The sequence below is a fragment of the Balaenoptera musculus genome, chromosome 20, assembly GCF_009873245.2.
Source record: "Balaenoptera musculus isolate JJ_BM4_2016_0621 chromosome 20, mBalMus1.pri.v3, whole genome shotgun sequence".
NCBI lineage: Eukaryota > Metazoa > Chordata > Mammalia > Artiodactyla > Balaenopteridae > Balaenoptera > Balaenoptera musculus.
Genome location: NC_045804.1, coordinates 45,908,347 through 45,935,592, shown reverse-complemented (window position 1 = coordinate 45,935,592; position 27,246 = coordinate 45,908,347). Strand labels below are relative to the sequence as shown.

General features: G+C 44.7%; 2 protein-coding genes across 8 annotated transcripts in view; one reads left to right on the top strand and one right to left on the bottom strand.

Annotated features, from left to right (window-relative positions):
* VPS53 (VPS53 subunit of GARP complex) overlaps positions 1-27,246 on the bottom strand; it is a 146,869-nt gene that overhangs the window by 52,277 nt on the left and 67,346 nt on the right. For all 7 annotated transcript variants that reach the window (XR_005017674.1, XR_005017675.1, XR_005017676.1 and 4 more), the window contains 5 exons: positions 23,201-23,295; positions 11,184-11,426; positions 8,108-8,255; positions 2,638-2,720; positions 1,588-1,666 (listed from right to left, as the gene is read on the bottom strand). Coding sequence is in view for 1 of the 7 variants with exons in the window: in XM_036835522.1 (XP_036691417.1) it covers positions 1,588-1,666; positions 2,638-2,720; positions 8,108-8,255; positions 11,184-11,426; positions 23,201-23,295 (648 nt within the window). In the remaining 6 variants the exon portion in view is untranslated. The remainder of the gene's footprint in view (positions 1-1,587; positions 1,667-2,637; positions 2,721-8,107; positions 8,256-11,183; positions 11,427-23,200; positions 23,296-27,246) is intronic.
* LOC118886196 (40S ribosomal protein S26-like) lies at positions 14,218-26,192 on the top strand. Its single transcript, XM_036835534.1, has 2 exons — positions 14,218-14,588; positions 26,182-26,192. The coding sequence occupies exon 1, from the start codon at positions 14,233-14,235 to the stop codon at positions 14,578-14,580; it is 348 nt and encodes a 115-aa protein (XP_036691429.1). The 5' UTR covers positions 14,218-14,232; the 3' UTR covers positions 14,581-14,588; positions 26,182-26,192.

Below are 27,246 nucleotides of genomic sequence, written 5' to 3'. Positions count from 1 at the left end.
CAAGAGGGTAAGAGGACTAACGTTTATTGGCACCAGGCCAGTCACTCTCCTCGTGCTCCGTCCTCACAATGCTCTGGAAGGCAGATCCCGGCATTTCACATACCGATGAGGTAACTTGGGCCCAGAGAGGTTGTTACTTGCTTAACACGCCCAAAGGAAAAATGAGAAGAGTTAAGTCTGTCTGATTCCGAAGCCAGTGTTCTTTCCACCGTACTCTGCTACTGGTCAGTATGCCCCAGAGAAGTTCTTCCTCTAGAATTTGTAAGAATGCTCCAAGAGTCTACAATTCTAGAATAGGCATTGGCAAACTTTTTCTGTAAAGGGCCAGACTGTTTATATCTTAGGCTTTGCGAGTCATCTAGTCTCAGTTGCAATTACTTAACTCTACCGTTGTAGCACAAAAGCAGCCATAGATAATATATAAATGAATGAGCGTGGCTGTGTTCCAATAAAACTTTATCTGGCAGCGGACCAGATTTGGCTCACTGGCTGTAGTCTGCCGACCCCTGCTCTAGAAGGTTCAAAGAGTGGGCAACTTCGTGTTATTTGGCTTAGAAATCAATGAAGAATTGCCTATCTCCAACTTAATTAATCAACAAGTATGAGTCTTCTCTATTCTACATGGTCCATGAACTTAAGGAATTGATATTCTTTTAGGAAGAAAAGACACAGGCACGTAAAAGCCAAAGAGCAACATGAAGCTGCACGTGGTAAGCGCCAAAGGAGGGGCCTGGGGACTGAGGGCTGACTGACGGGCCACCAAGATATTAGAAAACCAGGGTCTGCAACCTGATCAAATGATCCTGCACCGGCACGAGAGCGCAGAAAGAGTCGGAAAAACTTCTCAGTGGGCAGGAATGAAAATGAGTCCGAAGTGACTGCCGTAAGCACAAGTTATTCTGGTGAGGCCACACGAAGGGTTTTTGGCACGTGTCAGATGCTGATCAAAGGCGACCTCACGGACTTCCCTGGTGGAGCAGTGGTTAAGAATCTGCCTGCCAATGCAGGGGACACGGGTTCGAGCCCTGGTCTGGGAAGATCCCACATGCTGCGGAGCAACTAAGCCCGTGCGCTACAACTACTGAGCCTGTGCTCTAGAGCCTGTGAGCCACAACTACGGAGCCCCAGAGCCACAACTACTGAGCCCTCGTGCCACAACTACTGAAGCCTGCGCAACTACAGCCCGTGCTCCGCGACAAGAGAAGCCACTGCAATGAGAAGCCCGTGCACCGCAACGAAGAGTAGCCCCCACTCGCCGCAACTAGAGAAAGCCCGCATGCAGCAACGAAGACCCAACGCAGCCAAAAATAAATAAATAAATAAATAAAAACGATTAAAAAAAAAAAAAGTAACCTCTCCTTCAGACTTAGGAAACACACCTGCTCCCCGTCTCATTCTCAAAGGACAGGCAATTGACTTCAGGTGCAAAATCAATTGAGTGCTTTAGGAAACTCCTGGAGGGCTCCGTTCTCCTCCCAACTGGTGCTTTAAGCACTGAAGAGCCTGCAGGAGCTACAGGCAGGGCAGGGAGAAACCACCTGGGGTCACTCTTGGACGTTCAGGAAGAAGCACTTCCTAAAAGCTTACCTTGCTCATGGCTGTCAGGGCGGGGTCACAGGCAGCATCGAGATCCTGAACCAACAGCTGAATGCTGCTGGAGATGACACTGCAAATCAAACACACCACTGTGGGCACAGCTTACAAAAGTGACCTGTGGACGAACGACTGACCGACACAGCCCCTTCCAAATGTTTTAGGCACCTGTGTAAAACTTAGATTCACCATTTCCTCAGAAAAACTTGAGTTTCATTTCAAAAAGGAATGAATGACAAGGAGGAGCGTTTTGGCTCCGCCCTCCTTCTTGCTGTGTGTCCTGGTCTCACTCGGATGTGTTCCTACTCAGTCAGGACACCAGATTCCACGGCTCGTCTCCCCAGTTGCTACACCCAGAATTCCTCTTTGCTACCTCCTCCAAAAGGACCCCTTTGCCCAAAATGTTTAAATCAGATCTTGGGGGGAGGGGGGGAAGTTGAGAGAAAATGACCTAAAAAGAGAATTTGGACTTTTCCTCAGTAAGTGGCTGATGTGAAAGCAGAAGCTTGGCTTTCCCAAATCTCATTTAACCACCAGGACAAAATCCTGCCAGGTAGCACCAAGGCAATAACTGTTTCAAGAAGACTTTACGGGCTGAACTCCTTGGACAGACACTCTTCCACCCCAAATACACTTGCCCTCCCCCGCCCCCCAGTGGCTAAAACCAGGCTGCTCACCCTTTATACCCTTGAAACACTGGAGGTGGGGCTGGCCCTCTGTAGATTTAGCGGGGCAGATAGGAGGCCCTGGACCTGACCTTCCTGCAGGGATGGCCAAGGGGGGATTTCTTCTCTCTTGTTATTCTAGATAGTGCAACAATAAAGCCCCCATAAGCTAAAAATGATTGTATCTGAGGAGCCAGGATGGGGGGCAGCTGCACCAACTTCTAAGGCTCCTTGGTGGCTGGTGGAGAAAATAATCCTGATCCAACAGAAGGCCCTGGAAACTTCTCAGGTTCTGTAGTAACCTACGCTGACGGCCTGAGACACGCTGCTCCGTGCAGGGGGGGAAAGGTGGGCCTTGAGCAGGCGCGCGAGTACGTACGTGCTGAATGTGTCCATTTCTCCAGTCAGATTGATTCGTTCAGTCAGACTTACGTCGACCTTCTCCTTGAGTTTCTCTTCCAGCTGTTAGAGAGTAACAGAGAGAACAACATGCTTAATGATTATCGGAAGGAGCAACGTAACAATAACACTTAACATTTACTGAGTGTGAGCATTCCGGTATAATTCCAGGCACTTTTCGTGTATGGACTCATTTAATTCTCACTGCCTTGCAAGGAAGATTCTATCATGATCCTCCTTTGATATATGAGAAGATGGAGGCATGCCCTATGCAGGACAGTGAGTGGCAGGGCCGGGAATCAAACTTCCTCCAGAGCCTGTGCCCTCTGGCCCTGCGCTGTACTTGGTTCTCATGACACACTGACAATTTAAACAGATCCCCATTTTTAGGATACTCCCTGCCTCGTGAACTGCCGGCTCACCCACCGACACTGGAAGCCTCCAGTGGTGGGTGGCAATAAAATCAGGTGAAGTATTCCCTGAGCGCTGGGCTGGGCCACCCACCGCGTTAAGGTGTTGAGGGATACCAAAGTAAACAAAGGAAACACAGTCTCTGCCTGCATCGTCCTACAGCCAAGGGGGGAGAAACGATGGCCACGCTCCCAGAAGCCCCGAAGAAAAATACAACTGACCGGGAATTGTAAATGTCTCAAAACATCCCAGGAATTGCTTCACCTAGCATCCCCAAACCTATTTATTACAGGAACTCTAAGAATAATGAATGTTCTGTCTTAGATTTAAAAGTGCCTCTTAGGAATGGGTAAATTAATGTAACCTTTTGGGAAGGCAATTTATTTAAAAGGCAAACATTTAAATATACACACTCTTTCGGCCGGCGATTTCACGTCTAGAAAGATATTTCAATGAGTAATGAGAACAAGGTACGGAGATGCACACGTGTTCTTTGCAGCATTCATGAATTCAACCAGTATTTACTGAAAGTCTATTCTGCGCCAGGCTCTGTCATAGCATAAGGGAGTCAGCTGGTGAACAAAAACAGATAAGATCCTCTTCTCATAAAGCTCACATTCTGGTGTCATTTATATTAGTGAAAAACTGGAAACAATCTACACGTTTATAAGGGATTGAGGAGAAAAATTACGGCGCAGGCTCTCAAGGCTTCAACTCTCTAGTGGCCTTTCCCTGTTAACACTGAAAATAAAATCCAAACTTCTAACTATGATTTGGGTCCCTTTAGGGCCCGCATCTTGCTTTGCCCCTTGTCTGCTTGGCTTCAGTTATACTGACCTCTTAAGGTTCTGGAAGACACCGGGTCTTTTCCCCATCAGGGCCTTCACACGTCCTACTTCCTCTCTCCGAAGCACTCTCTGCTCCCCCGTCCTAGCCAGCTCCCTTGCTTTGCCATCCCCCCACCCCACCACTCATCCCTTCCAAGCTCCTCACTTGGCAGTCTCCTTCCCACCCCTCAGGTCTCTGCTTCAATATCACCTCCTCTGGGAGGCCCTCCTTGACTACCCTACCTCAGTAGGCAACTCCCTATCTAGCACTGCAACATCTGTTTCCTTCCTAGCACTTACCACAAAATTGAGGCTACATCTTGCCTTACTTATTTATTATCTGGCTCCTTTATTAGTTCTAAGTTCCATGACAGTAAGAAATTTGTCTACTCTGTTCACCTCTGAATTAATACCAAATACAGTGCCTGGTACATAATCAGTGCTTCATAAAGATCTCTTGAAGGAGGGAATGGCACACCCCATGCAGGTGTTAAGCGTAAAAGTGTTACAATTAATGAACCGATATTGACACATTATTGGCATTGTTTTTTAAGTATTATTTTTCAATTCTTCATTGCTTGGATTCTCAAGGCTCTTTGGTTTCTCCCTCCATTTCCTTTTGCAACCCCCCGCCCAACCCCCTGTGCTTTTTTCTTAAGGAAACTGGGTTGTTTGCCCCGTAGATTTTCTCATAGTTTGATCTCATTGATTGTATCCACAAGGTACTAATTAGCATGTTCCTCTATCCCTTGTATTTCCTGTAAATTGTAGCTTGATGTAAAAGCTTGATCAGATTCAGATTTTTTTTTTTTTTAAAGAAAACTCCTTCATGGGAATTCCCTGGCGGTCCAGTGGTTAGGAATCGGTGCTTTCACTGCCGTGGCCAGGGTTCAATCCATGGTCGGGGAATGAAGATCCCACAAGTCACACGGCACCGACAAAAAAAAAAAAAAAAGAAAGAAAAAGAAAGAGAGTAAAAAAAAAAAGAAAACTCCTTCATGATGGTGCTGTGTACTTCCATCAGATAACATAATGTTTGGTTGTCTCTCTTTTTGTAATGTCAACAGCCATTGATGGTCAATGCCCAGATCCATTTTTCCATTAAGAGGTATAAAAGAATGATATTTGTATTCAATATCTTTTCTTCTTCATTTATGAACTGAAAATCTGTTATAAAGATATACTTTCCATTGTCAGTGATTTGGTTATCCTGAGGTACAAGTCAGACAGGAAAGGCAGGATAAGAACTTTTCCTTTATTTACCAGTATTCAATTCATACCAGTGGTTTCTTAGTATCTTCCAAGGTGATACATGAATTTTAAAAATCATTATAACCAAATGGATTTAAACATATTTGATGTTTTCAATCGACTGTAGCTAATATTCTCACTGATTCTTGTATGTCTCATCTTTGACCAGTAGAGTTCATTCAGGCTGACTCCCATAATTAGTTTCCTAAGGCTGCCGTAGCAAATTACTACAAACTTGGTGGCTTAAAATGGAAATGTATTCTCTCACAGAAGTCCAAAGGGAAGGGTTGGCAGGGTTGGTTCCCTCTGGGGGCGCTGAAGGAGAAGCTATCCTATCTGCCTTCTGCCTCCTGGTGGTGGCCGGCAATCCTTGGTGTTCCTTGTCTTATAGACGCATCACTCCAGTCTCCACCTCCATCTTCACATGGCCATCTTCCCTGTGTCTTTGTGTGTTAAATCTCCCTCTCCTTTCCAGGGACATCAGTCATTGGATTTAGGGCTCACCCTAAATGCAAGATGATCTCATTTGAGATCTTTACTTAATTACATCTTCAAAGACCCTATTTCCAAAAAAAGGTCACATTTATAGGTACAAGGGGTTAGGACTTGGACATATCATTTTGTACAAATAAAAGCCACTACAGGGGCTTCCCTGGTGGCGCAGTGGTTGAGAATCTGCCTGCTAATGCAGGGGACGTGGGTTCGAGCCCTGGTCTGGGAGGATCCCACATGCCGTGGAGCAACCGGGCCCGTGAGCCACGACTGCTGAGCCTGCGCGTCTGGAGCCTGTGCTCCGCAACAAGAGAGGCCGCGACAGTGAGAGGCCCGCGCACCGCGATGAAGAGTGGCCCCCGCTTGCCGCAACTAGAGAAAGCCCTCGCACAGAAACGAAGACCCAACACAGCCAAAAATATATAAATTAATTAAAAAAAAAAAAAAAAAGAGCAGATCTTCCTATTCTGAAGCTGACTGATCCCAGAATTAAATTATCCCATAATTAAAAAAAAAAAAAAAAAGGCCACTACAGGACTTCGCTGGCAGTCCAATGGTTAAGACCCTGCACTTCCATTGCAGGGGGCACGGGTTTGATCCCTGGCTGGGGAGCTAAGATCCCACATGCTGCACGGTGCAGCCAAAAAAGATAAATTAAAAAAAGAAAAAAAAAAGCACCACTACAGCTCCTAAGTCCTTCTGAAATGACTCTCATAGTCTTTGATATTTTTCTTGCTTTTTCTATGACATGATGTTCCAGGTTCATCTTGTATAGTTCTCCAGACCTGGAATTAGTCATTTCTCCAGGAATCTCTGGTTCCCTTCAGTGGAAAATGGTATTGACAGATCACAATATAGGTGCCAAGAATGTATTTAATTTTATAATCAGTAAAAACAATTTTCTCTAAATAGCAAAAAACTGGCTACATCTATCATGAGTCATCAAAATGGTCTCTGATCTACTAGTATGTCTAGAACTTCTAAGGATCTGCTCTAGAAAAATAATGCAAGACATATTAGATGTTCTTTGTAGGATTACTCATAAAAGCAAAAACTTGAAATAGCATAAACAATTATCAGGGATACTGTTAAATGATTTACAGTATAGCCCCCCCTTACTGAAATATTATGTAACCATAACAATGATGACAAGAAAGACGTGACAGAAACAGGAGAAATGCTAATACTGTGATGTTAAAAACAACAAAAGGATATGAATGTAAATTAAGTTAATTACAGCATATGAAACTATGTTCATGAAAAAGGATTGAAATGCTCCAAGTTGCTGATATGATTATTTGAGGGTGATGGGATTAAGAGTCATTGATTGTATAGTTTCTTTTTTTTTGGTACCGTGCCTATTTTACTTTAAAAATACTATATTTATATGTGTATATGTCTTTCTCTTTCTGCACACACACAAAATAGTTAAATAGTATTTCTTCATCCAAGAACTCTGGGACCCCTGCCTTGGAGGTCCTCACAGATATTATCAAACTGCCCGGGAAGTTCTGAGACTAAATGGGTTGCTGTTTCTGGCTCCAAGGCCAAACCTTTACAGGTCATTCCCTGTGTGACTCAGTGTGACCATGTCCCTAAGCAGAGCACACTACTGCATCCGCCTCTGGCTGGCTTAACCTCAACTGTGAAGTTTTGGGGGGGACCCTTCCCATTTGGCCTCTTGTATTCTTGCTCTGGCTCACAGGTGCTCCAAGCTATACTGTCTGAACTGTCAGTCACGACTGCCTTTCCTATGATCTAGGCATGTAGAAATAATAAACTCCAAAAGGGAGGAACAATAGAACCTTCCCCAGTTATTTTCTTTCTCTTGGCCTTAGGTGAACTCCAGACCGAATGTGGAAAGGAACTTCTAATCCCACATCTAAGGCTGAATGGAAAATTCTTCTGGGTCTTCCTTCTGCTAATGGGAGCTCCAGCAGAGACATCACCCTTTCCTGCTTCCCGGTTCCTGAACGTCAGCATCCAAACAATGGTTATTTGTTTCTGCAGATTGAGAATGCTCCATAAATTTCAGGAGACACATAGAAGCCCAAAGGATTTTCAATGAGCCTGGTAACACTCCTGAGAATGGAATCACTGGTTGTGACTCATCACCACTAAGGCTGGGGCCTACCACCACTACGATTGTAACTGCTTTTAGCACGTGGGAGACAGGGCTACTGACCTATTTTCAAGAGGGCACGTCATGCTCTTTGAGTAGCTTACACAGCTCTGGGGAGGAGACCAGTCATACTTTCTTGTCCAGTCTCCTTTTAACAAGGTCCTTCTGCAAGGGGGCTGCCTGGGCCGTCCCCTGGCTGGACCTCGAGTTTTCCCGTGGGAGACCAGCTGTTCTGCCCAAGGTTGTGTGTGGCCTCGTTGGGGCCCAGACTCTTACCCACTGAGCTAAGTGGCCCTGGCGGTTCAGGAAAAGGAGGAGGTGGTGCAAGGGCAGCCCGGGCGGCTCACCTGCTGCGTGGTGGCCAAGCAGTACTCTGCAGTGCTCAGGATGCTGCAGATGAGGCAGAGCTCCTCCAGGGTGAACTTGGCCACTTCTGAGCCCTCCTTTTCCTTGAGGAGGCTGCTGATGGTCAACCCACCGCCGCTGCTTGTGGTTCTGAGGAAAAGGCATAGGGACTAGTCAGGCCAGCACTCCTCATTTGCTTCCTGACCCGGAAACTGCACGTTGTGAGACAAAGAAATGGGGGAAGGAGAGGCTGGACGAGGCCCAAACAAATCCACACACAATGAGGCCCTTCCCGAGTGACCTGACCTTGACTGTCATTTGTTTAAATTCTCTGACCATCAGAAATAGGAAGAGACGATCCCAACAGCGAGCCAGTCATCAGTCATATTAAGTACGATGACTCTGGTCTGCTGAGCGGCCTCTCTGCTTAGCTTGGAATTTCCTGATCTCTGGAGCTCATTCAGAGTCATGTGTAGCGCGAAAGCTGGTTCCCCAACTGTTTCTCTCAGTTAAGAAAATTCTGCATGGGAGCTTGTCTTTGTGCTTGTGGAGGGGTTCAAAAGTGAATGTTAAGACATGGTTCCTGGCCAAAGGCCTGACTGCCTCAAGAAACAAAAAAGCATGTCATCTCTTCCTACTGATCTAATCATGTGATCACAAAAAATAAAAAAGCAGTTTTTAAAATAACTTCCTGCAGTTATAAATAAAAATTCAACTGTGAGAGTCTATTTTTTAAGAAGACAGAATTCAATGATATTTACCTTAAAAATAAGAGAAATTTTTCCTTTAAAACACACACACACACACACACACACACACACACACACAGACACCCTAAACTTCCCAGTCTTATAGGTAATCAAAGATTTGAAAACATCTTAATTTCTAGTACTTATACGGGTGTGAGGACACTGGCTGTCTCTTCCACTACGGGTTAGGAGCATTAAATTGTACAACTTTTTTGGAGGTATATTTCAGGAGCTTAAAAAAATGTTCAGACTCTTTGACCCAGTAGTTCTACTTCTGTTCAAGGATGCTCTTCTGAATGTTATTTAAAATACCAAAATAGTGAACCCAACATAAATGGTCAATTAAGAGAATGATCAATAAGAAATCTCAGAAGTTAGCTGGGTCTTCTGTATGTGGGAACATCATAGCATCATTAAAAGTGTCTTGATGGGGCTTCCCTGGTGGTGCAGTGGTTAAGAACCCGCCTGCCAATGCAGGAGACACGGGTTCGAGCCTTGATCCGGGAATATCCCACATGCCGCGGAGCGACTAAGCCCGTGCGCCACAACTACTGAGCCTGTGCTCTAGAGCCGGTGAGCCACAACTACTGAAGCCCGTGCGCCTAGAGCCCGTGCTTCGCAACAAGAGAAGCCACCGCAATGAGAAGCCCGCGCACCACAATGAAGAGCAGCCTCCGCTCGCCGCAACTAGAGAAAAGCCCGCGCACAGCAACAAAGACCCAGTGCAGCCATACATACATACATAAATAAATAAATAAATTTGGAAAAGAAAAAGTGTCTTGATGAATATTTTTACTGTGCTGACTGTTCTCTGTTCTTCTCCTCCCTTTTCACCGCTTGGGAGACTGACCTCTGCAGACTTATCACCCAGGCTCCCCAGCCCTCTGGCCTCCTGTTGGTTTCAGCCAACAGCAGAGGCTGTAGGAAGTCGGAGAGGTTGAGGAGAGAGGAGTCAGAGTAACAACTAGCTCTCCTGCTCCCTCTGCTTCAGTGTGGTCCTGGCAGTGACCGTGGCCCCTGTGACTACAGTTTCTGTTGGGCAGCCCTTTGTCCACAGACCTAGCTCTCAAGTGAGTTTTAAAGTAGTAACAATTACCCACTAGAGTTTGGATGCTTCAGAATCCTCCGTTGGTTCCTTTCACCTGCCCCCATTTCTGTGAACAGTGGCTTTAGTAATAATATCCCAGCTGAGTACCATTTGTTTCCTGCTGTGACACTGACTAATACACATGGCAAAATGCTCGCAGCATGACAAAGCAGCAGGGTATAAAACTATAAGCACTATAGTCCAGTCCCGTTAAACAAATAAACAGAAGCATGCAGTCACACACATTACATATATAAAGAAAGAACAGAAAAATGTGTACTGAAAAGTTAAACCTGTTTTCTCTGGGTGGTGAGTTTTATCTTCATCTTTGTGCTTTTCTGTGTTTTACAAACTTGCAGTATTTTGATCATCAGGATAAAAGTTATCAAAAATTTTAAAATAGTGTTTATCATATTCAAAGAAATTCTCATTTGTAAAACATGTCTGTTACTTCAAATCTCTTGTAGAGCGAAGGGATTTTATTTTTCTTTCCTCCCAATTATGTAAAACTCCTATATATGACAGATTTTAGTGACAGTGACAGAAACTAAATTCCAAACTGCTGAATTTAGCTATGGGGGTGATTTATAATTACTGGATCCTGAAGCATTGCTTCAGATCATATTCTATTACAATAGAAATTGCTATATAACCAAAATATCTCTAAAACTCTAGTCGAACAATCCATTTATTTCAAGTAATAAGCTATATAACAATATTTTAATGCCCCAGAATAACAGAGTGAAGTCGCTATAATTAGGAGCTGTGCTATGCAACCACCTTTCCCCAAATCCCACCACATCTTTAACATTAGACTCAACCCAGGAGAGCAAGATACACACACCATAAGAGAGACTTTGGCCTGAATGAAACTGCCCTTGCTGTTCAAAAGTCATTGCTACCACCACCCCACTTCTTTTGCCAAGTACCTATCACTGAATCCATGTAAACTAAGCACATCTATAATGGGACTGACTCCCCTGAGTCCACCGTGGCAGGATCTGACCTATGCTAGTGGCCAGCGTGGCAGCACTGATTTCCTCTGGCGGTCCCGATCAGCTGTGGAATCCCATTTGAGAGGAAACAGTCTAAGACCCTTGGGAACTCCATAAGGGTGTTTTCCTCCCTGATACTCTTGGCAGTTTAGTGAACAGCTTCAGGGTGGATTTCCTTAAAGATTTCCATACTTAGGTATATTCAGAATCTCACTTCTCCGGTTAGATCAGGAAGAACAGGACTCACTTGGGCAGGTTGCCAGAGAGGATTTTCCAGGCGTACTCTCGGAGGTACTTCTGGAAAATAGTGGTCAGGGCGATCATCGGCTCCCCGGTACTGAGCTGCGAGCACTGCACCATGCACTTCTTGTAGTAGACAAAGAGGTCGGCACAGCTGGGGAGCACGGCGCCCCCCTCGTCCGTGTTGGGCTTAGGGGGCCCCTGGGCTTTGAAATCGGCCACAAACCGATCTATCAGCTCCCCAAGGTTTCTGGGAGGAAGAAAACATGAAACGTTATTTTATTTCAAGAAAGAGAAAACAAATGTGCTTGACTGCCACGAGGCGATCACTCCTCATGCTTTTTACATTTAAAATTGGACCCGTTTCAGTAAGTCGGACAGAGAAAGACAAATATTAGATGATATCACTTATATGTGGAATCTAGAAAACAATACAAATGAATCTATTTACAAAACAGAAACAGACTCGCAAAAATAGAAAACAAATGGTTACCAAAGGGGTAAAGGGGGGGGGATAAATTAGGAGTATGGGATTAACAGATACACACTACCATATATGAAACAGATAAGCAACAAGGATTTACTGTGTAACATGGGGAACAATATTCAATATCTTGTAATAATCTATAATGGAAAATAATCTGAAAAAAATAACTGAATCGCTTTGCTATATACCGGAAATTAACACAATACTGTAAATCAACTGTACCTCAATAGAAAATAAATAATTAACTTAAAACATTTTAAAAAACTGGACCCATTTTTATCAATATCATCATTAACTACCACCACCACTCCTACAATAACAGCAGTGATAAAATTTGGCATTTGTGTGCTGTTTTATACTTTTCAAGGCACTTCATGATCACATTTGACCCCAAACCCCTGGGAGAAAGACAAGGTGTTATTGGACCCTCTAAGAGATGAAAAAAATAAGGCCCAGAAAGTCTGTCACACGATTTAGTGGCAGAGCTGAGCCTAGAATCTACCGCTTAAGTGTGTGCACTGGTCTTACTACCATATTAGTACCAGCTCCCCTTTCCACAAATGAAAACCCTAAATAATGACAGTGTTCATTTTCTGAACACTTATGGTGTACCAGGCACCATGTCAGCTCTTTATAAGAGTCTTTATAAGTGAACTTCACTTAATCTTCACAATAACCTTATGACGCAGGGACCAAAACTATCCTCCTTTTCAAAAAGCGAGGTGCAGAAAATTAAAGGACCTTGTCCAAAGTCATATAGCCAGAGAGTGGAGGAGCCAGGGTTAAAAACCAAGCAGCCTGGCTCTAAACCTCATGCTTTTACCCACTCTACCCTACTACCTCCTCAAACACAAAAAGGTTATGATGTCAGCAAATATTTAGATATCATTAACCTAAAGGTACCCAGCAGGCAGACAACTAAACAAAGAGAAACTGTAAAGAAACAGTCTAATGCTTTCTTTCTCCTTTAATGCAGTTTCTTCTTAACAACTTCCAAAATCAAAGGTGTAAGAAATCTTGGGAGGAGAGAAAATACTGAGCAGCTCCAGGCTAGCCCCAGGTCACGGTGGTGATGATGGTTGCAACTTTCTCCCATTTCCCATTCAAACATCACTGAATTTGCCTCAGTCACACTGAGTCATCACTGTTCACATCCAGCAGGGCTAATATTGATTGGTCCCTGCACAGTTGTGCTCTACGAAAAATGGGGGAGGGGAGGGCGTTCCCACCCCTCTTAACACTTTGCATCTTTTTAGTTGCTATCTAAGGCTACAGGAATCCAGCTGTGCTTTTTTTTTTTTTTTTTGTATTTATATAACAGTCAAGAAGAAAAAGACAAGAACCACATGCAGTATTAATGAGTAGGAACAGGAGAAAATTGACATTTTACTCAAGAGCTTTTGTTATTGAAAGTTTATTACATCCAGATATCGCCACTGTGCCCTCAAAGAACTTCAGGCCTAGGACAGTCCATTGTGATGGTGGTGATGGTTAGCAAGCAGAGAAGGAGCGAGTTGGTTGACCTTGGAAAGCTCCAGGGTGACCACCCTCCTTCCTCACACCCTCCTCTTGTCTCACCTTTCTGTTTAGTTTCCCACGTCTCCTCCACAGCGACCCCATGCTCCAGCCAGACTCCTCTCAGCTGCCCCTCTGCGCCATCTCTATCCCCGACTCTGTGCATCTGCCTGGATGCGTCCCCGGGTGGCTCTCCCGTCACCACCTGCCCACTCACCCTCCCAGCTCAGCTCAGGGGGCACCTAGATAACTCCTACTCACGCCCATCCTCTATCTCAGTTGCAACTTCTGTCATCTGTAACACACTGACGACTATCTTATTTTTTTTTAATACTTTATTATACAGTGTGAGGATGTCAGCTATTCAGGAAACATGCTGACCTTCTCCCATCCTGGGCCCGTGGTGGGCCATGCTCATCAGGAATGGCTGTGTCTTTCTCACTGATCTCCAGGGTAATTTCAGAAGCCTTCCTGAGACAGCACTGTAGCCAGCCATTTCTTATAAGCTGAAGTTGGCAGAGAAGGTGAAAGCTGCTCGCTTTATAGTGGTAGAATCTTCTTCTCTGTGTCACATATGTTATCGTGAGATTCTTGAGAGCAGGGATAATGTCTGTGTTACTTCTGCTCCCCCGAGGCCCAGCCCTCCAGCTTCTGTGTGAAGCTAAGCTCCCAGTTACGTTGGTGCCCAATACGTACTCAGTGGATCAACCTCCACGTTTTGTTCCTAAGGGATGGGAGTGGAAGGGTCGGGGCTGGTGCACTGGAGGAGAGCACGGAACAGCAGGGGAGGGTCCCTCTCGAGTCTTCCTATGAGAGACTCTAACCTCCGAGTCCACAGTGCCAACCAAAACAGGGGCGAGAGCTCCGAGGTATTTTTGCCTGAACCACTCCTCTAATGCCGCTGGAAGCTGAAACCAGATACTTCCTCACCTACCTCCTATTTCGGAGCCAAGCTGATGAGTAAGACTGTAAATTAACTGTGATCATAGAACAGAGACAAAATTTCCCCTTAAAAAAAAAAAAAAACTAGCTCTTTCGCCTCCTCGCTTCCAAGATGACCAAGAAAAGAAGGAACAATGGTCGTGCCAAAAAGGGCCGTGGCCACGTGCAGCCTATTCGCTGTACCAACTGTGCCCGATGCGGGCCCGAGGATGAGGCCATTAAGAAGTTCGTCATTCGGAACATCGTAGAGGCCGCGGCCGTCAGGGACATTTCCGAAGCGAGTGTTTTCGACGCCTATGTGCTTCCCAAGCTGTATGTGAAACTGCATCACTGCGTGAGTTGTGCCATTCACAGCAAGGTAGTCAGGAATCGTTCTCGGGAAGCCCGGAAGGACCGAACACCTCCACCCCGATTTAGACCTGCTGGTGCTGCCCCACGACCTCCATCAAAGCCCATGTAAGGAGCTAAGTCCTTAAAGACTAAAGAAATACTGTTCCCTGGAAAGACAATAAAGTGGAAATTATACTTTTAAAAAAAAAACAAAACTAAACTAAAGGATCTTCCATATTCTGCAGAATGTCTCTTGGGTTACTGTTGACATTGTTCTCTGGTGTGAACGAGAAACAGACCAGAGTAACCCACCCCTCGCCCCTTCCATCTCGCGCTCTGCATCAGCCTGCTTCCATGCCACGCGGGACACTAGATCACGAGGAATCAGCCTGCTTCCATGCCACGCGGGACACTAGACCACGAGGAATCGGCCTGCTTCCATGCCACGCGGGACACTAGACCACGAGGAATCGGCCTGCTTCCATGCCACGCGGGACACTAGACCACGAGGAATCGGCCTGCTTCCATGCCACGCGGGACACTAGACCACGAGGAATCGGCCTGCTTCCATGCCACGCGGGACACTAGACCACGAGGAATCGGCCTGCTTCCATGCCACGCGGGACACTAGACCACGAGGAATCGGCCTGCTTCCATGCCACGCGGGACACTAGACCACGAGGAATCGGCCTGCTTCCATGCCACGCGGGACACTAGACCACGAGGAATCGGCCTGCTTCCATGCCACGCGGGACACTAGACCACGAGGAATCGGCCTGCTTCCATGCCACGCGGGACACTAGACCACGAGGAATCGGCCTGCTTCCATGCCACGCGGGACACTAGACCACGAGGAATCGGCCTGCTTCCATGCCACGCGGGACACTAGACCACGAGGAATCGGCCTGCTTCCATGCCACGCGGGACACTAGACCACGAGGAATCGGCCTGCTTCCATGCCACGCGGGACACTAGACCACGAGGAATCGGCCTGCTTCCATGCCACGCGGGACACTAGACCACGAGGAATCGGCCTGCTTCCATGCCACGCGGGACACTAGACCACGAGGAATCGGCCTGCTTCCATGCCACACGAGACACTAGACAACGAGGAATCGGCCTGCTTCCATGCCACGCGGGACACTAGACCACGAGGAATCGGCCTGCTTCCATGCCACACGAGACACTAGACCACGAGGAATCGGCCTGCTTCCATGCCACGCGGGACACTAGACCACGAGGAATCGGCCTGCTTCCATGCCACGCGGGACACTAGACCACGAGGAATCGGCCTGCTTCCATGCCACGCGGGACACTAGACCACAAGGAATCGGCCTGCTTCCATGCCACGCGGGACACTAGACCACAAGGAATCAGCCTGCTTCCATGCCACACGAGACACTAGACAACGAGGAATCAAATAGCTTCACAGAAGAGAAGAGGACAAGTCACCCGGATGGGAACGGGTAAAGTTCATGAGTTTGCAAAGAGGATGCAATCCAATCAAATATGGATGGAGCACTTAGTATGCACAAGGCGCTGTGGGCAGCAAGTATAAGATATAAATGAGTTCAACAACAAAAAAAAGCAAAGGTTACCATTTCTTCCAGGCACCAAACACTACCCTGAGTTTCGGCAAGATCTTACAGGAAGGACCACTGGAGAAAGGAACACGGGGCATGCTGACCTGTTGAATGGAATCACAGGGATGCACCTTTTATACCCTAAAGCCATTACAATCAAGTAAGAGTTTAAAAAGGGTCAAGTCCTGATTACAGTGCTGCGGGGGGTAAAGACAGCACCTGTCCATTACAGGCTGTGAACTATTGGGAAAGATGGGACCTTCATGCTTATGATCTTCAGATCTCAAGATGGCAACAAAATGCTAGTTTTGCAGTACAGACAATATGACCAATTTGTTTTAGACAAAGGAAATAACAGAGGAAATTCCACAGCAGATTCAGGCAAGAGAATAAAGGCCTGGAGTCAGAAGTAAGTACAGAATACGGTGTGAGGGGGAGAGGACGGGAAGAAGGAGAGGGGTTGGCTGAGGTAGAAGACACAGACTGAGAAAAGTCTGACCTGCAGTTAGGTTCATACACACCTCTGAATTCCCACAGCAAACTGTTCATACCTTTACCCCTCAATGCTGTGTTCCAAAAACTTTTTTTGGTCTCTCTCTCACACTAGGCTATACGCCTATAAACTAGGCACTGCACTGGCTACATTATAAATACAATCTCACTTAATCCTCACAACAGCCCTGAGCAGAAGGCATTAGTATCCCTGTTTTATAAATGAAGAAACTGAGGCTGAGAAAAATAAGATAACTTGCCCTAGGTCACAGAATTTCTCAGAGCTGGAATTCGAACTGGGGCCTGTCTGACTCCAAAGCCAAGCTCTATCCACTATCCGATGCTTTGATTTCAAAACTCTAAAGCGCTATACAGATACATGGTATTACGATTATTGCTGTGATTCACTTTCTCTGCAGCTTAAGGAAACGTGTCATGGATGCAGATGGTGTCTTTTATCCTCCTCCCTGTAGCTTGAGCTTTTAACTCAAGAACTGTATAAGCATTTTGCGGGTGCCATGTGAAATACTGCTGGGAGTTCCACTGATACATAAAACGACCTAGGAATAAAGACTATTGCAGAGCGGTGGCAGCAGAGGGGAAGATTAAAACACGGAGAGAAGGAAAACCACACTGCACACCAAGCTTAGGTATGGATGACCAAGGCCATTTCTTCTGGTGGGTCTGCAGCTGACATTCACAGAAACAGTATTCTAACTGGAAAGTACAGGAGTGATGGCTCTGGGGGAGGAAGATGGTAGTCAGAAACAGTGGACAAGGAGGTAAGTACGGGCAAAGCGGCTTAAGACCCCCCAGGAAGTTAGAGAACTTGTTCATCCAAGGATGCGCCGACTAATTTGCACCCCTACCCATTCCCTTTGGTTGGGGCAGAGGACTTGGCTCTGATGTGGCCAGTAGGGAGCCAAGCTCTGGCTTGAGCACACCTGGGAGATGGGTTCCACACAGGTAAATGGAGCAGGTAAATACATGGAGGATCCTGGGAACCAAGCTTCTCACTGCTGTAGAAGGTAGTTACAGACATGGAACAGGGGACGCCCCAATAAACCCTGAGGTTAGGTTAGAATTGGAGTTATTGGCATAGACTCACAGGTTTTAATATATAAATAGGTATAAAAGTAGATAGATATGTAGATATACACATACATATATTTCTTAGGTCTCTTAGCTCAGAGGACCTAGAAGCATGACACCCCAGCAGCAACGAACATATATAATGCACAGACTTAGTTTCTAAATATCATATCCCACCACAGGAACAAGGGATCCTGGAAAAATGGATGACTCCAAGACTGGGTTAGGAAAGTACAAGATGAGCCTGGTATATTTTGTTGGGCCAGAAAGAAAGTACTCAAAAAACGCTAGGGGCATGCAAAAGAATGGAAAACTAGCTGGAAGGGGCCGAAACCAGGACAAATTGAGCATTAAAACAAATAATGATGGATCCTGGAAGAGAAAAAGGACATTAGTGGAAAATCTGGTAAAATCCAAATAAGACCTGGGGTTTAGTGAATAGTACTGTACCAATGTTTACTAGCTGATTTTGATAATAACTGTACTACAGTTATGTAAGATGTGAACACTAAGGGAGCTTGGGAGAGGGAATATGGGAAATCTGCACTATTTTTGAAGTTTTTCTGTAGGTCTAAATTTATTCGAACATAAAGTTAAAATAAAAAAGACAGTAATGACTATAACCCATTGAATAAAATAGGAATCCACAAGTCCCTGCTGATGCAAATAAATGGGGAAAAGAGAAGGCTGTTTCTTAAAACAGAATAAATGTAGAAGAAATGATGGAATTAGAAAAATAATTATTTGGCAACTATCTTAGTAATAAATGATTCAGGCAAGTGTCATTAACAGATGGTAAAATAAATAAGTGAAAGATGAGAAAAAGGCTATTTATATGGTTTCAAGGTTAATCAACACTTATTAATTACTTATTAATTAATACAGAAACCTGGCCAATACCATCTAAACCAAGTAGTAAAACTGACCAGCACAAGTTGTGGGACACATTGATACTGTGTGTCTCCTGACAAGAGTTACTGAGAAGAACATGGCACCACTTCTGTATGAATCATAAATCATGAGCCAGCATCAGTCAGAACCAGACTGAGGAACATTGCACAAAGTAACTGGCCTACACGCATCAAAAATTTCCAAGTCATGGGACTTCCCTGGTGGTGCAGTGGTTAAGAATCCACCTGCTAATGCAGGGCACATGGGTTCGAGCCCTGGTCCGGGAAGATCCCATGTGCCATGGAGCAACTAAGCCCGTGCGCCACAACTACTGAGCCTGCGCTCTGGAGCCCGTGAGCCACAACTACTGAGCCCGCGTGCCTAGAGCCCGTGCTCCGCCAAGGAGAAGCCCCTGCACCGCAACGAAGAGTAGCCCCCGCTCGCTGCAACTGGAGAAAGCCCGCGCGCAGCAACAAAGACCCAACGCAGTCAAAAATAAAATAAAATAATTAATTAATTAATTTAAAAAAATTTCCAAGTCACGAAAGATAAAGAAAGAATAAATTATTCTTCTGGACTGAACCAAAGAGACATGACAAATAAATGTAACCTGTGATCCCGGAATGGATTTGAGATCTATAAAAACCAGGATTGGGGCAAATGGGGAAAGGGAATGGGGTCTATGGATTTAATGGGAGTGCTGCATCAATGTTACCTTCCTGATTTTGATGGTTTGTACTATGGTTACATAGACTGTGTCCTTATTTACAGGAAACACACGTTGAAATATTAAGGAGTAATGGGGCATCTTGCCTGCAATTTGAGAATTTGAATCTCTCAGGAAAAACAACATGTATGTGCATATATCTGTGAGTATGTGTGCGTCTGTCAGTGTGTGTGTCAGAGGCGGGAGAGACAGCTGCTAACTGAGGAACCTGGGTGAAGGTACACAGGAGCTCTATGTACGATTCTTGGAACTCTTCTGAAAGTTTGAAATTAATTCAAAACAAACAACAGGCAACATTAGTTTATAGAGAGACTCTAGGCTTCACCCAGCTAGAAGGGTTGGTGGGCTCTATTTCAACGAAAGCTATGACAGGGAACTCAGGAGAATGGGCAGAAATGGAGTCCCTAATAATTTCTTGGACTGAGAATGTCACTGAATGGAGTGAAGCAAGTGCCTATGGAGAGAAATCTCTCCTGCAAGTCAGCCAAAGAAAACGCCTACATCCCCAAGAGTAGAAGAGACACTACTAACTTCCTCCTTGGACACCGACAAAAACTGAGAAAGCTGCTCAAAGCACAAAAGGACAGCTCAGCCCAGCCAGCAAGAGGTGGCCAAGGGACATCCCCACTCCTCCTCCCTGGGCACCGGCGCCACAGTCCTCCTACCAAGACTGGGCTTTGGGCTGGGGCAGGTGCTGCCAGGACTCTCCCCGGGCAGGTGGGAGGCAGGGGAGATGGAAGAGTGGACCCCATGCCAGGCCCACAGAGAGCTGGCAGCACCAAGCGGGCCACCCAACCACCTGAGAGTCCAGAACAAGATCACCAGAAGGGCAGGGCAGGCACAGTTCCCGAGTGCTGTTTACTTGTGCCGAGTGACAACATGTCATGTCATTTATTCCTCACCGCTAATCCTGTGAGGGGGACATTATTCACTTGACCATAGAGAGCACAAAATAAACTCGGAGAGGTTAGGGCCATGCTCAAGGCCCCAGGCTGGTGAGTGCAGAGCGCGGACTCAAGTCCAGGTCTGTCTGGCACCCAGGCCCACGCTCTTTCCATTACCCTGGGTTGGGTCTCGGTCATCGGGGAACTTGTGAATGGTCTCAGATTTTCCTCCCTTGCAGTTTTTTGAGTCAGAACTACAACAAGAGTAGTAGTTTGTCCCAAATCAGTCCCCACCTGAGTTCCTTCCCCAGTCTTAGGATTCTCTGACTTAAGGGAGGACGAACTTTGTAGAACCCCTTGAAATTGTACTCAAAATAGTGTGTGGGTTTATGTGGATTTTTTTTGGCAAGAGGACCTGTGGTTTTCATCGGGTTCTCAGAGGGATCTATGACTCAAAAAAGGTTAATAACCTGCTGCTTTAGGGATTATTTTGTCTGATGCTCTCCTTTAACAGATGAGGAAATGGATTTCTTGAACTCTGTTTTCTACTTCAAGCTTTTGCTGTTTATTCTGGAGCGTCAATAGCACAGCCTACGCAGTTCTCCTACGAGAAGCTTCCGCTACTGCACTAGTGCTGTGGAAACATCCCAGCGAGGCCAGACGGCAGGATGAGGGGCCAGCACTGCATTTTTCATACAGAAATGGTGAGTCCCTAAGGAAGGGAGGGCTGGCTCTCCGCCCAAAGTCTCATGAACAATGAGTGTGCTTTATACGAATCAAGGCCATGCGAAGAGAGTAGATCCCAGAATTACACCAGATAATTCAGAAAACTGACTCTTTAGACCAGATAAGTTTTGAGAAAGTACATGGTTATCTCAGATGTGCACTTTAAACCCTGGACCCAATAGCTTTTAAGCCTTTTAAAAGATAAGAATTTGGATTGATAAGAGAAGAGAGGGCTTTGTCCCAACATAGTCATACGGGTGGGCTGCTCCAAGACCTGTTCATCTAACAGGCAAATAGCTGCTCCTTTTCCTGCCCCGTAAGGGTGTCTTGTTAATATCCTGAGAGAAGACTTTGTGAATGCAGAAGAAAGGGTGTTTTCAAAGGACTAAATGGCAATAGTAACTACTGCCCTTCTGCATGCCTGCAGACATAAGCCCAACAGATGGAGAGCAGGAGGAAAACTGGGGTTTTACAGGGCAAAAAACGTTAGGCAACTTGTTCTGTGTGAGGTGGGGGGCAGTGAGGAGATTGCTGTTGTTAACGTAGAAGCTCTTTTACGAAGTTAATTTTCTGGGGTTTTAATATGAAGCATTTTGTAATCAGGGAAGAAAAGAATAGAAGCAATCTATTGATATAAAATCAAAGAGCTGAATAACAATAATGTTCCATTTAAGACACAAATAGCCACTTGAAATGTTCTCTTAAGCTTATGGTTTACCCTTGAAACATACTTGGAAGCAAGAATGTGCTAAAATGAAAGAAGCATTAAAAAAAAAAAAAAAAAAAAAAAAGGACTGGACTTCAGCACCTAAATGCTTTCCCCGAGAACTCCCCTCAAGAACTTTCTCACAGCTGCTGTCCTCCCTGTGTGAGCCACTGTCTGGCCCTCCTAAGCGTGTGTTCTTCAGGCTACGGGCCTTTCCTCAGGGTCTGGACCAGCCTGTCTCTGGTCAGTTCGGCCTGTTCCAGAAACTGGGCCTTTCCAAAATGTGCCTTCCAGCATGCAAGGGCCTTCCACAGTTGCTCTGGCTGTGGGCAGAGATTCAGGGATGAAGAGGGATCTCTGTCCTTCCCATGAACAATGGGTACTGGAACATGACCATACTCTTCTGGCTGTGAGGGGACCTGGCTGCAGTGCGCTGCTTTGTAAACATTTTCTGGAGCCCCTCTGTAAAAAGCATATATGTTAAATGGATGATAATTCATCAAAGAAAATATAACACATCAGCCCAAACAGGAAAAAACAAACAAACCAACAAGTGGGGGAGAAGAGGAAGCTCTTCCTTATAGTAGAACCCTAATGAGTAAATACAGAAGAAATGACAGAAACAGACGATCAACGTTTGGCAAACACTACAGTAATCATTGTTTCAGGCAGGAATCGTCAAGGGATGTGAAAAATGAGTGGGCAAAGTATGATGAGACATGGGATATTTACATAGTCCCCAAGTATCCCCCCCCGCAAGATACTTATGAATTACAGAGCAAAAAATAGTAGCTTCACAGGGAGAAAGCTGGCAGACACCACTTTAGCAAGTGGTCAAGGTCAACCTCAGCAATAACAGGACAAATCCAGGTGAGATGCCTCCTGGCATCACGCACTGGGCTCTGAGAAGGACACAATGTCACCTCTGTGGTATTCTTGCCCAAAATGCGTAACTTTGATTTAATCAAGAGGAAACATCACAAACAGAAATTGAGGGCTTTGGACAAAATAGCTGGTCAAACACTCTTTAAAAGTGTCAAGGTCATGAAAGACAAAGAAAAGACTGAGGAATTATTCCAGCTTAACGGAGCCTAAAGAGACCTGACAACTAAATGCATGATTGGATCTTGGACCAGAGAAAGGACATTCGTGGGAGAACGGTATCTTCCTGTTTTGATAACTGCGGTTATGTAAACTGCTAACATTTCTCTGGGCGAAGGGTATATGAGAGCTTTTTAAAACCTTTTGGTAAGTCTAAATGACTTCACAGTGAAAAGTTAAAACAAATTATACTTGAAAACATATACATTAGAGATGAGGCTTTCTTTCTCCACTTTCCAGCACCTGACATCGTAAAGCCTCACGGGCTGACATACAGAGTGGGATACGGGCTCAGCGCCCACCTGGGAAGTAGGTGCTGGGACCTGTTTGGAACCTTGTTAGAGTCAAACTCAGGCTTCTGAGATTTATGGACACAATACATGGTAACACTCAAAAGGCCGAAAAACATCCTTAACAGGTTTCCAGGGAGGGTAACGGGTGCCCCAAGTCCCTCCTTCAACCTCTAGAAGGAGCTGTGCCCTTGTGAGGCCCCAGCCCTGACCCGAGGAGCGAGAAATGCAGAAGGCAGCAAAATGTTCATCACTCACTTGTCCTGGGACTCAATATACACGTAGAGATGAGGCTCAAAACACTTGGAAACAATGCCGTGAAATGGATTGTCTGGGGCTTTAGGCTTCTTTGGCTGTAAAGGAAAAAAAAAAGAAAAGAAGAAAAGAAAAAAGAAACCCTATACTTGAGTCATCTTTGCAAACTTTCAAGCAGTTTCAAAGAAAACATCCCTTCAAAGTTCACTCCCAACTTCCAGATAAGAAGCACTCAGCGTAACTAGACTGCGACTATGTCCTGTATTATGAGTCATGCCAGTTTGTGAACAATAAGCCAGCTTTGTTGGCATCATTTACGTGCTCTGCGCGGTGAAGGATTTATTGCTACTTTGATAACACATGCGTTTTCAATTTGGAAGCTCTTCATCATCTGACTGATGTTTTCAGAATGTAAATTCTAGCTAATAACAGCACCACAGAGCTGTGCAGTGCTTTGGAACATATAAAGTGCTTTCACACCCTCCAGTTTTAAAAGCCTCCATTTACGGCTTGTTATTATGAGCCAAGCACTTTGGTACGAAATATCTCATCTATTCCTCAAAACAATCTCAATATAGGAATTATTACTACTATTTTACACCTAAAGAAAGGGAGGCTCAGAGGGTGTTAGCAGGCCGCCTCAAGGCACACGGTGAAGTTTCCCGTCTCCTAAACCAGAACTCTTTCTAGTAGATCACTGCTGTCTTGCGGTGCTTCCTGAGACTGTTGAATTCCACCAACAAATATAAGAAAAAAAGAAAAGTAGGGGGTCAACACAGGGTTGCTAACTTTTTATTTTGCTACTTTCTACTCTAACCACAAGTTCCTAAAAGAAAGAGTATTTTATACCCAAACATTTTATAAGAGAAAATAGCCGCATAAAAGCCGTCCTTCCCAAGAAAAGACAGTTAGTTGGTGACCTTATACCAGATAGAAAGGCAAAGAGATAGACAGACAGACAGGCTGGCTGTTTTGTCTTTATTTTTTGCCTTGCACCAGCTAAAACCTGGATCAGTACTGGTCCCCAACTGAAACTGGGAAACCACTGATAAAAAGGTCATCTGGGCAGGCAAGCATTTAAAAACTATTATTTGCTACTTAAATTCCCTTTCAAAACATCTAAAAAATAAACAAGGATCTTCCTACATATTTCTTTCTGTTCCTAAAAAAAAAGCCAATTCTATCTATTTCTGTTTGTTGGGATCTGAAAATAGATAGAGGTCCTTGAGCCTTTGCTGGGCTTGACAGAAGAGTACAATCTGGATATAAATTGGCATGCACAGCACACCTGTTGAATGGCTCGTATCTTTTAATAAAAAGAGGAAAAGCTAAGCCCCCTAATGACAGACAGAAATGATTACCTTCTTCTAGTAATTAAAAACAAATAAAACGTTGTAATGGTTAAAAGCATCTGTAAAAACTGGTAATGATCACCAAAAATTAAATGTCAACTGTAGATATATCCCATTTAATTTCATATTTAACTCTTCCCTTTTCACCTTCTAAGAGTTCCATGTCTTTAATTTTTTTTTGCAGGATTTGAAGAAACTCTGGTCCTTCCTAAGAATAACTACAGTCTGGGCTATTTTCTCTTATCATCCAGAAGCCACTGCCAAAGTCAGGCCTTAGGCTGAGACTGTAAGAGACTCTCATTGAGTTTAAACTGACTGGATTCAAAGTCCCACTTCATTTCATAGATGCCATAGGAGTTTTTCCACATTTCCATTAGTTTAAAATGAGGGATCCATGATGTAGTATGATGGTTGTGAAGTTATGGTCCTTATCTATTTGTTCTACATTTTCCAAGTCAGTTACCTATTTTAAAAAATTATTCTATACTTTTCAATAAGATGATCAGATAAATGAATAGACAAATGTGATTTAATCTGAATAACTTCTGTAGGATTAGATATCCTGATTTTAGAACTGGAAAATATGGCCACTATAGCCAGTTATCTTTTCATTAATTAAAATAGAATCTTCATAAATATTATAATTATTCCCTTTAGTTATATTTTCTTCCCTTGACAAAAATATTCACACATCTGTAGGATAGCTTCTGGAAATTATAAATGGGAGTTTATATAATATAGAATGTTGTCATGTTTTAAATCAACATGTGTATTTTGTACTTGGCTTTATTTACCTACTAATTTATGTGTACTTTTCCAACTATTGACAATGTTTCAATTTATCGCTCTTGAATCACATTATAAAATTTAAATAAGTCTGTAAATGAGATTGTACTAATGTTAAGTTTTCTGATTTTGATCTGTAGTAATTTAAGTGAAAATTCTTTCTTAAGTGAATATATTTCCTAAAAAGGAAATACATACTGAAATACTCAGAGGCAAAGGGCGTGATACCTATAAACTTACTTGTTCTGAAAGAGAGAGAGGGAGGGAGGGAGAGAAAGAGAGAGAGAGAGAGAGGGAGGGGGGAGGAAATGGTAAAGTAAATGTAGCAAAATAGTAACAACCCAAGTGAAAGATAGTTGAGAGTTCCTTGTAATATTCTTAAAACTTTCCCTAAGTTTGACATTACTAAAAAAGAAAAAAAGTTTAAAATAACAATAAAAAACGTGGCAGATAATCCCAGGTACAGTAGTGGCGCATTTTGAGAAACGGCCTATCACCAACACTCCGGATGGCCTGGAGGACCGCACTATGTGGGGAAACACAGACATCCACGCCTGAGTGAAAACGGGGTTAGAGTCAACGTCCTGGTTTTGATAACGCACTATAGTTATGTTAGCCGTCAGCACTGGGGCAAGCTGAGAGATGGGTACCCAGGACCTCTCTGTGCAACTTCTTATGAGTCTATAATTATTTCAAAATAAAAAGTTTTTTTTTTTTTAAGTGGTTCAGCAGAGTTAGACTCTGAATGTGAAGAAGTCTTGGGAATATCTTAACCTATTTATTTTGCTTATATTTTCCTTTTTATGTATGCACAGAAGTGATATAGGATAAAAATGTATGGATAAGTCTGAAGAGCTCATTCAGTATAAAACACAGATTCTAATGATTAAGGAAAATGACTACATGATATTCCAACAAACTCATCCTGATCAGGCTCCCAGAGGCCCCGTGCTGGATGAGGCCCCACAGAACCCTCTGGATGTGGCTCAGAGAGCCAGCCGCACAACCAGACAGCGCAGGTGGCCCGACCCCCGTCCCCACAGGGGAGCCCGCTCCGCCCGCTAATGGCGCTCCTGGCAGTGAGGACGGCCCTGTCGCCATGGCTCTCTGTCCTCATACAGTGTTTTCAACGTGAGTTGGAAGCAAGAGGGGAACAATGGGAGGGATTGCCTGAAGTTTCCTTTTTTCTTTTTTTCCACAGGGCTGCCTCCTGCCTCTGGCTGCCTCATAGCTGTGCTCATATTTAGATGAAATGGGCTGGAATTTCGGCTCATACTGGTGTCTCCCTTTGTACCGTCCAGCTCCCCAAAGGGTTGCTTCTCAGCTTAAAGAATATACTAAGTCATTTAGCAGTAGCACTCAGGCTGGATTTTGGAGTGTGTGAATTCTGTCCAAAAGCTGCAGATGTTTAAGCTATTTCCTCCTGGAGTTTGATGGAATAATAAAAGGTTACTGTTGTCACAGTAAGGAGGTCTGCAGCTGGTCCCATTTCCTTTTATTACTATCCAGTGTAAACAGATTAAATCTAACTGCTCGGATCACCAGAAGGGTACATTTTAAAACCAGAAATTCCTTATTTCTTCTCTCTTCCTTTTATACCCTGAGTACCCTCAGTCCCTGTTCAGATGCCATTTTTTAATCATCAGGAACATGTTGGCAACTGATTGTTCAAACTAAATACCTCTTTTCAAGTTCACGCTCCCTTCTCCGTAGCCTAACTGCAGCGGTGAGCAGGGAGCGGCCCTCACATTGAGGGCCACCCGTCTGCCAACTGCAGTGATGCAATGGGTTGGGTAACCCAGGACAATTGTTGGGGCCTCCCCCCCACCTCTGGCCGAGCTCACCGCTAGCATCCTGTGGGCTTGCCCCGAGCGCCCCACCTGGCTCCTCATCTTCCTGTGCGCCCAACTC

Coding starts and splice junctions, on each gene's coding strand:
- LOC118886196 (XM_036835534.1), top strand. CDS start 14,233: ATGACCAAGAAAAGAAGGAACAATGGTCGTGCCAAAAAGGGCCGTGGC.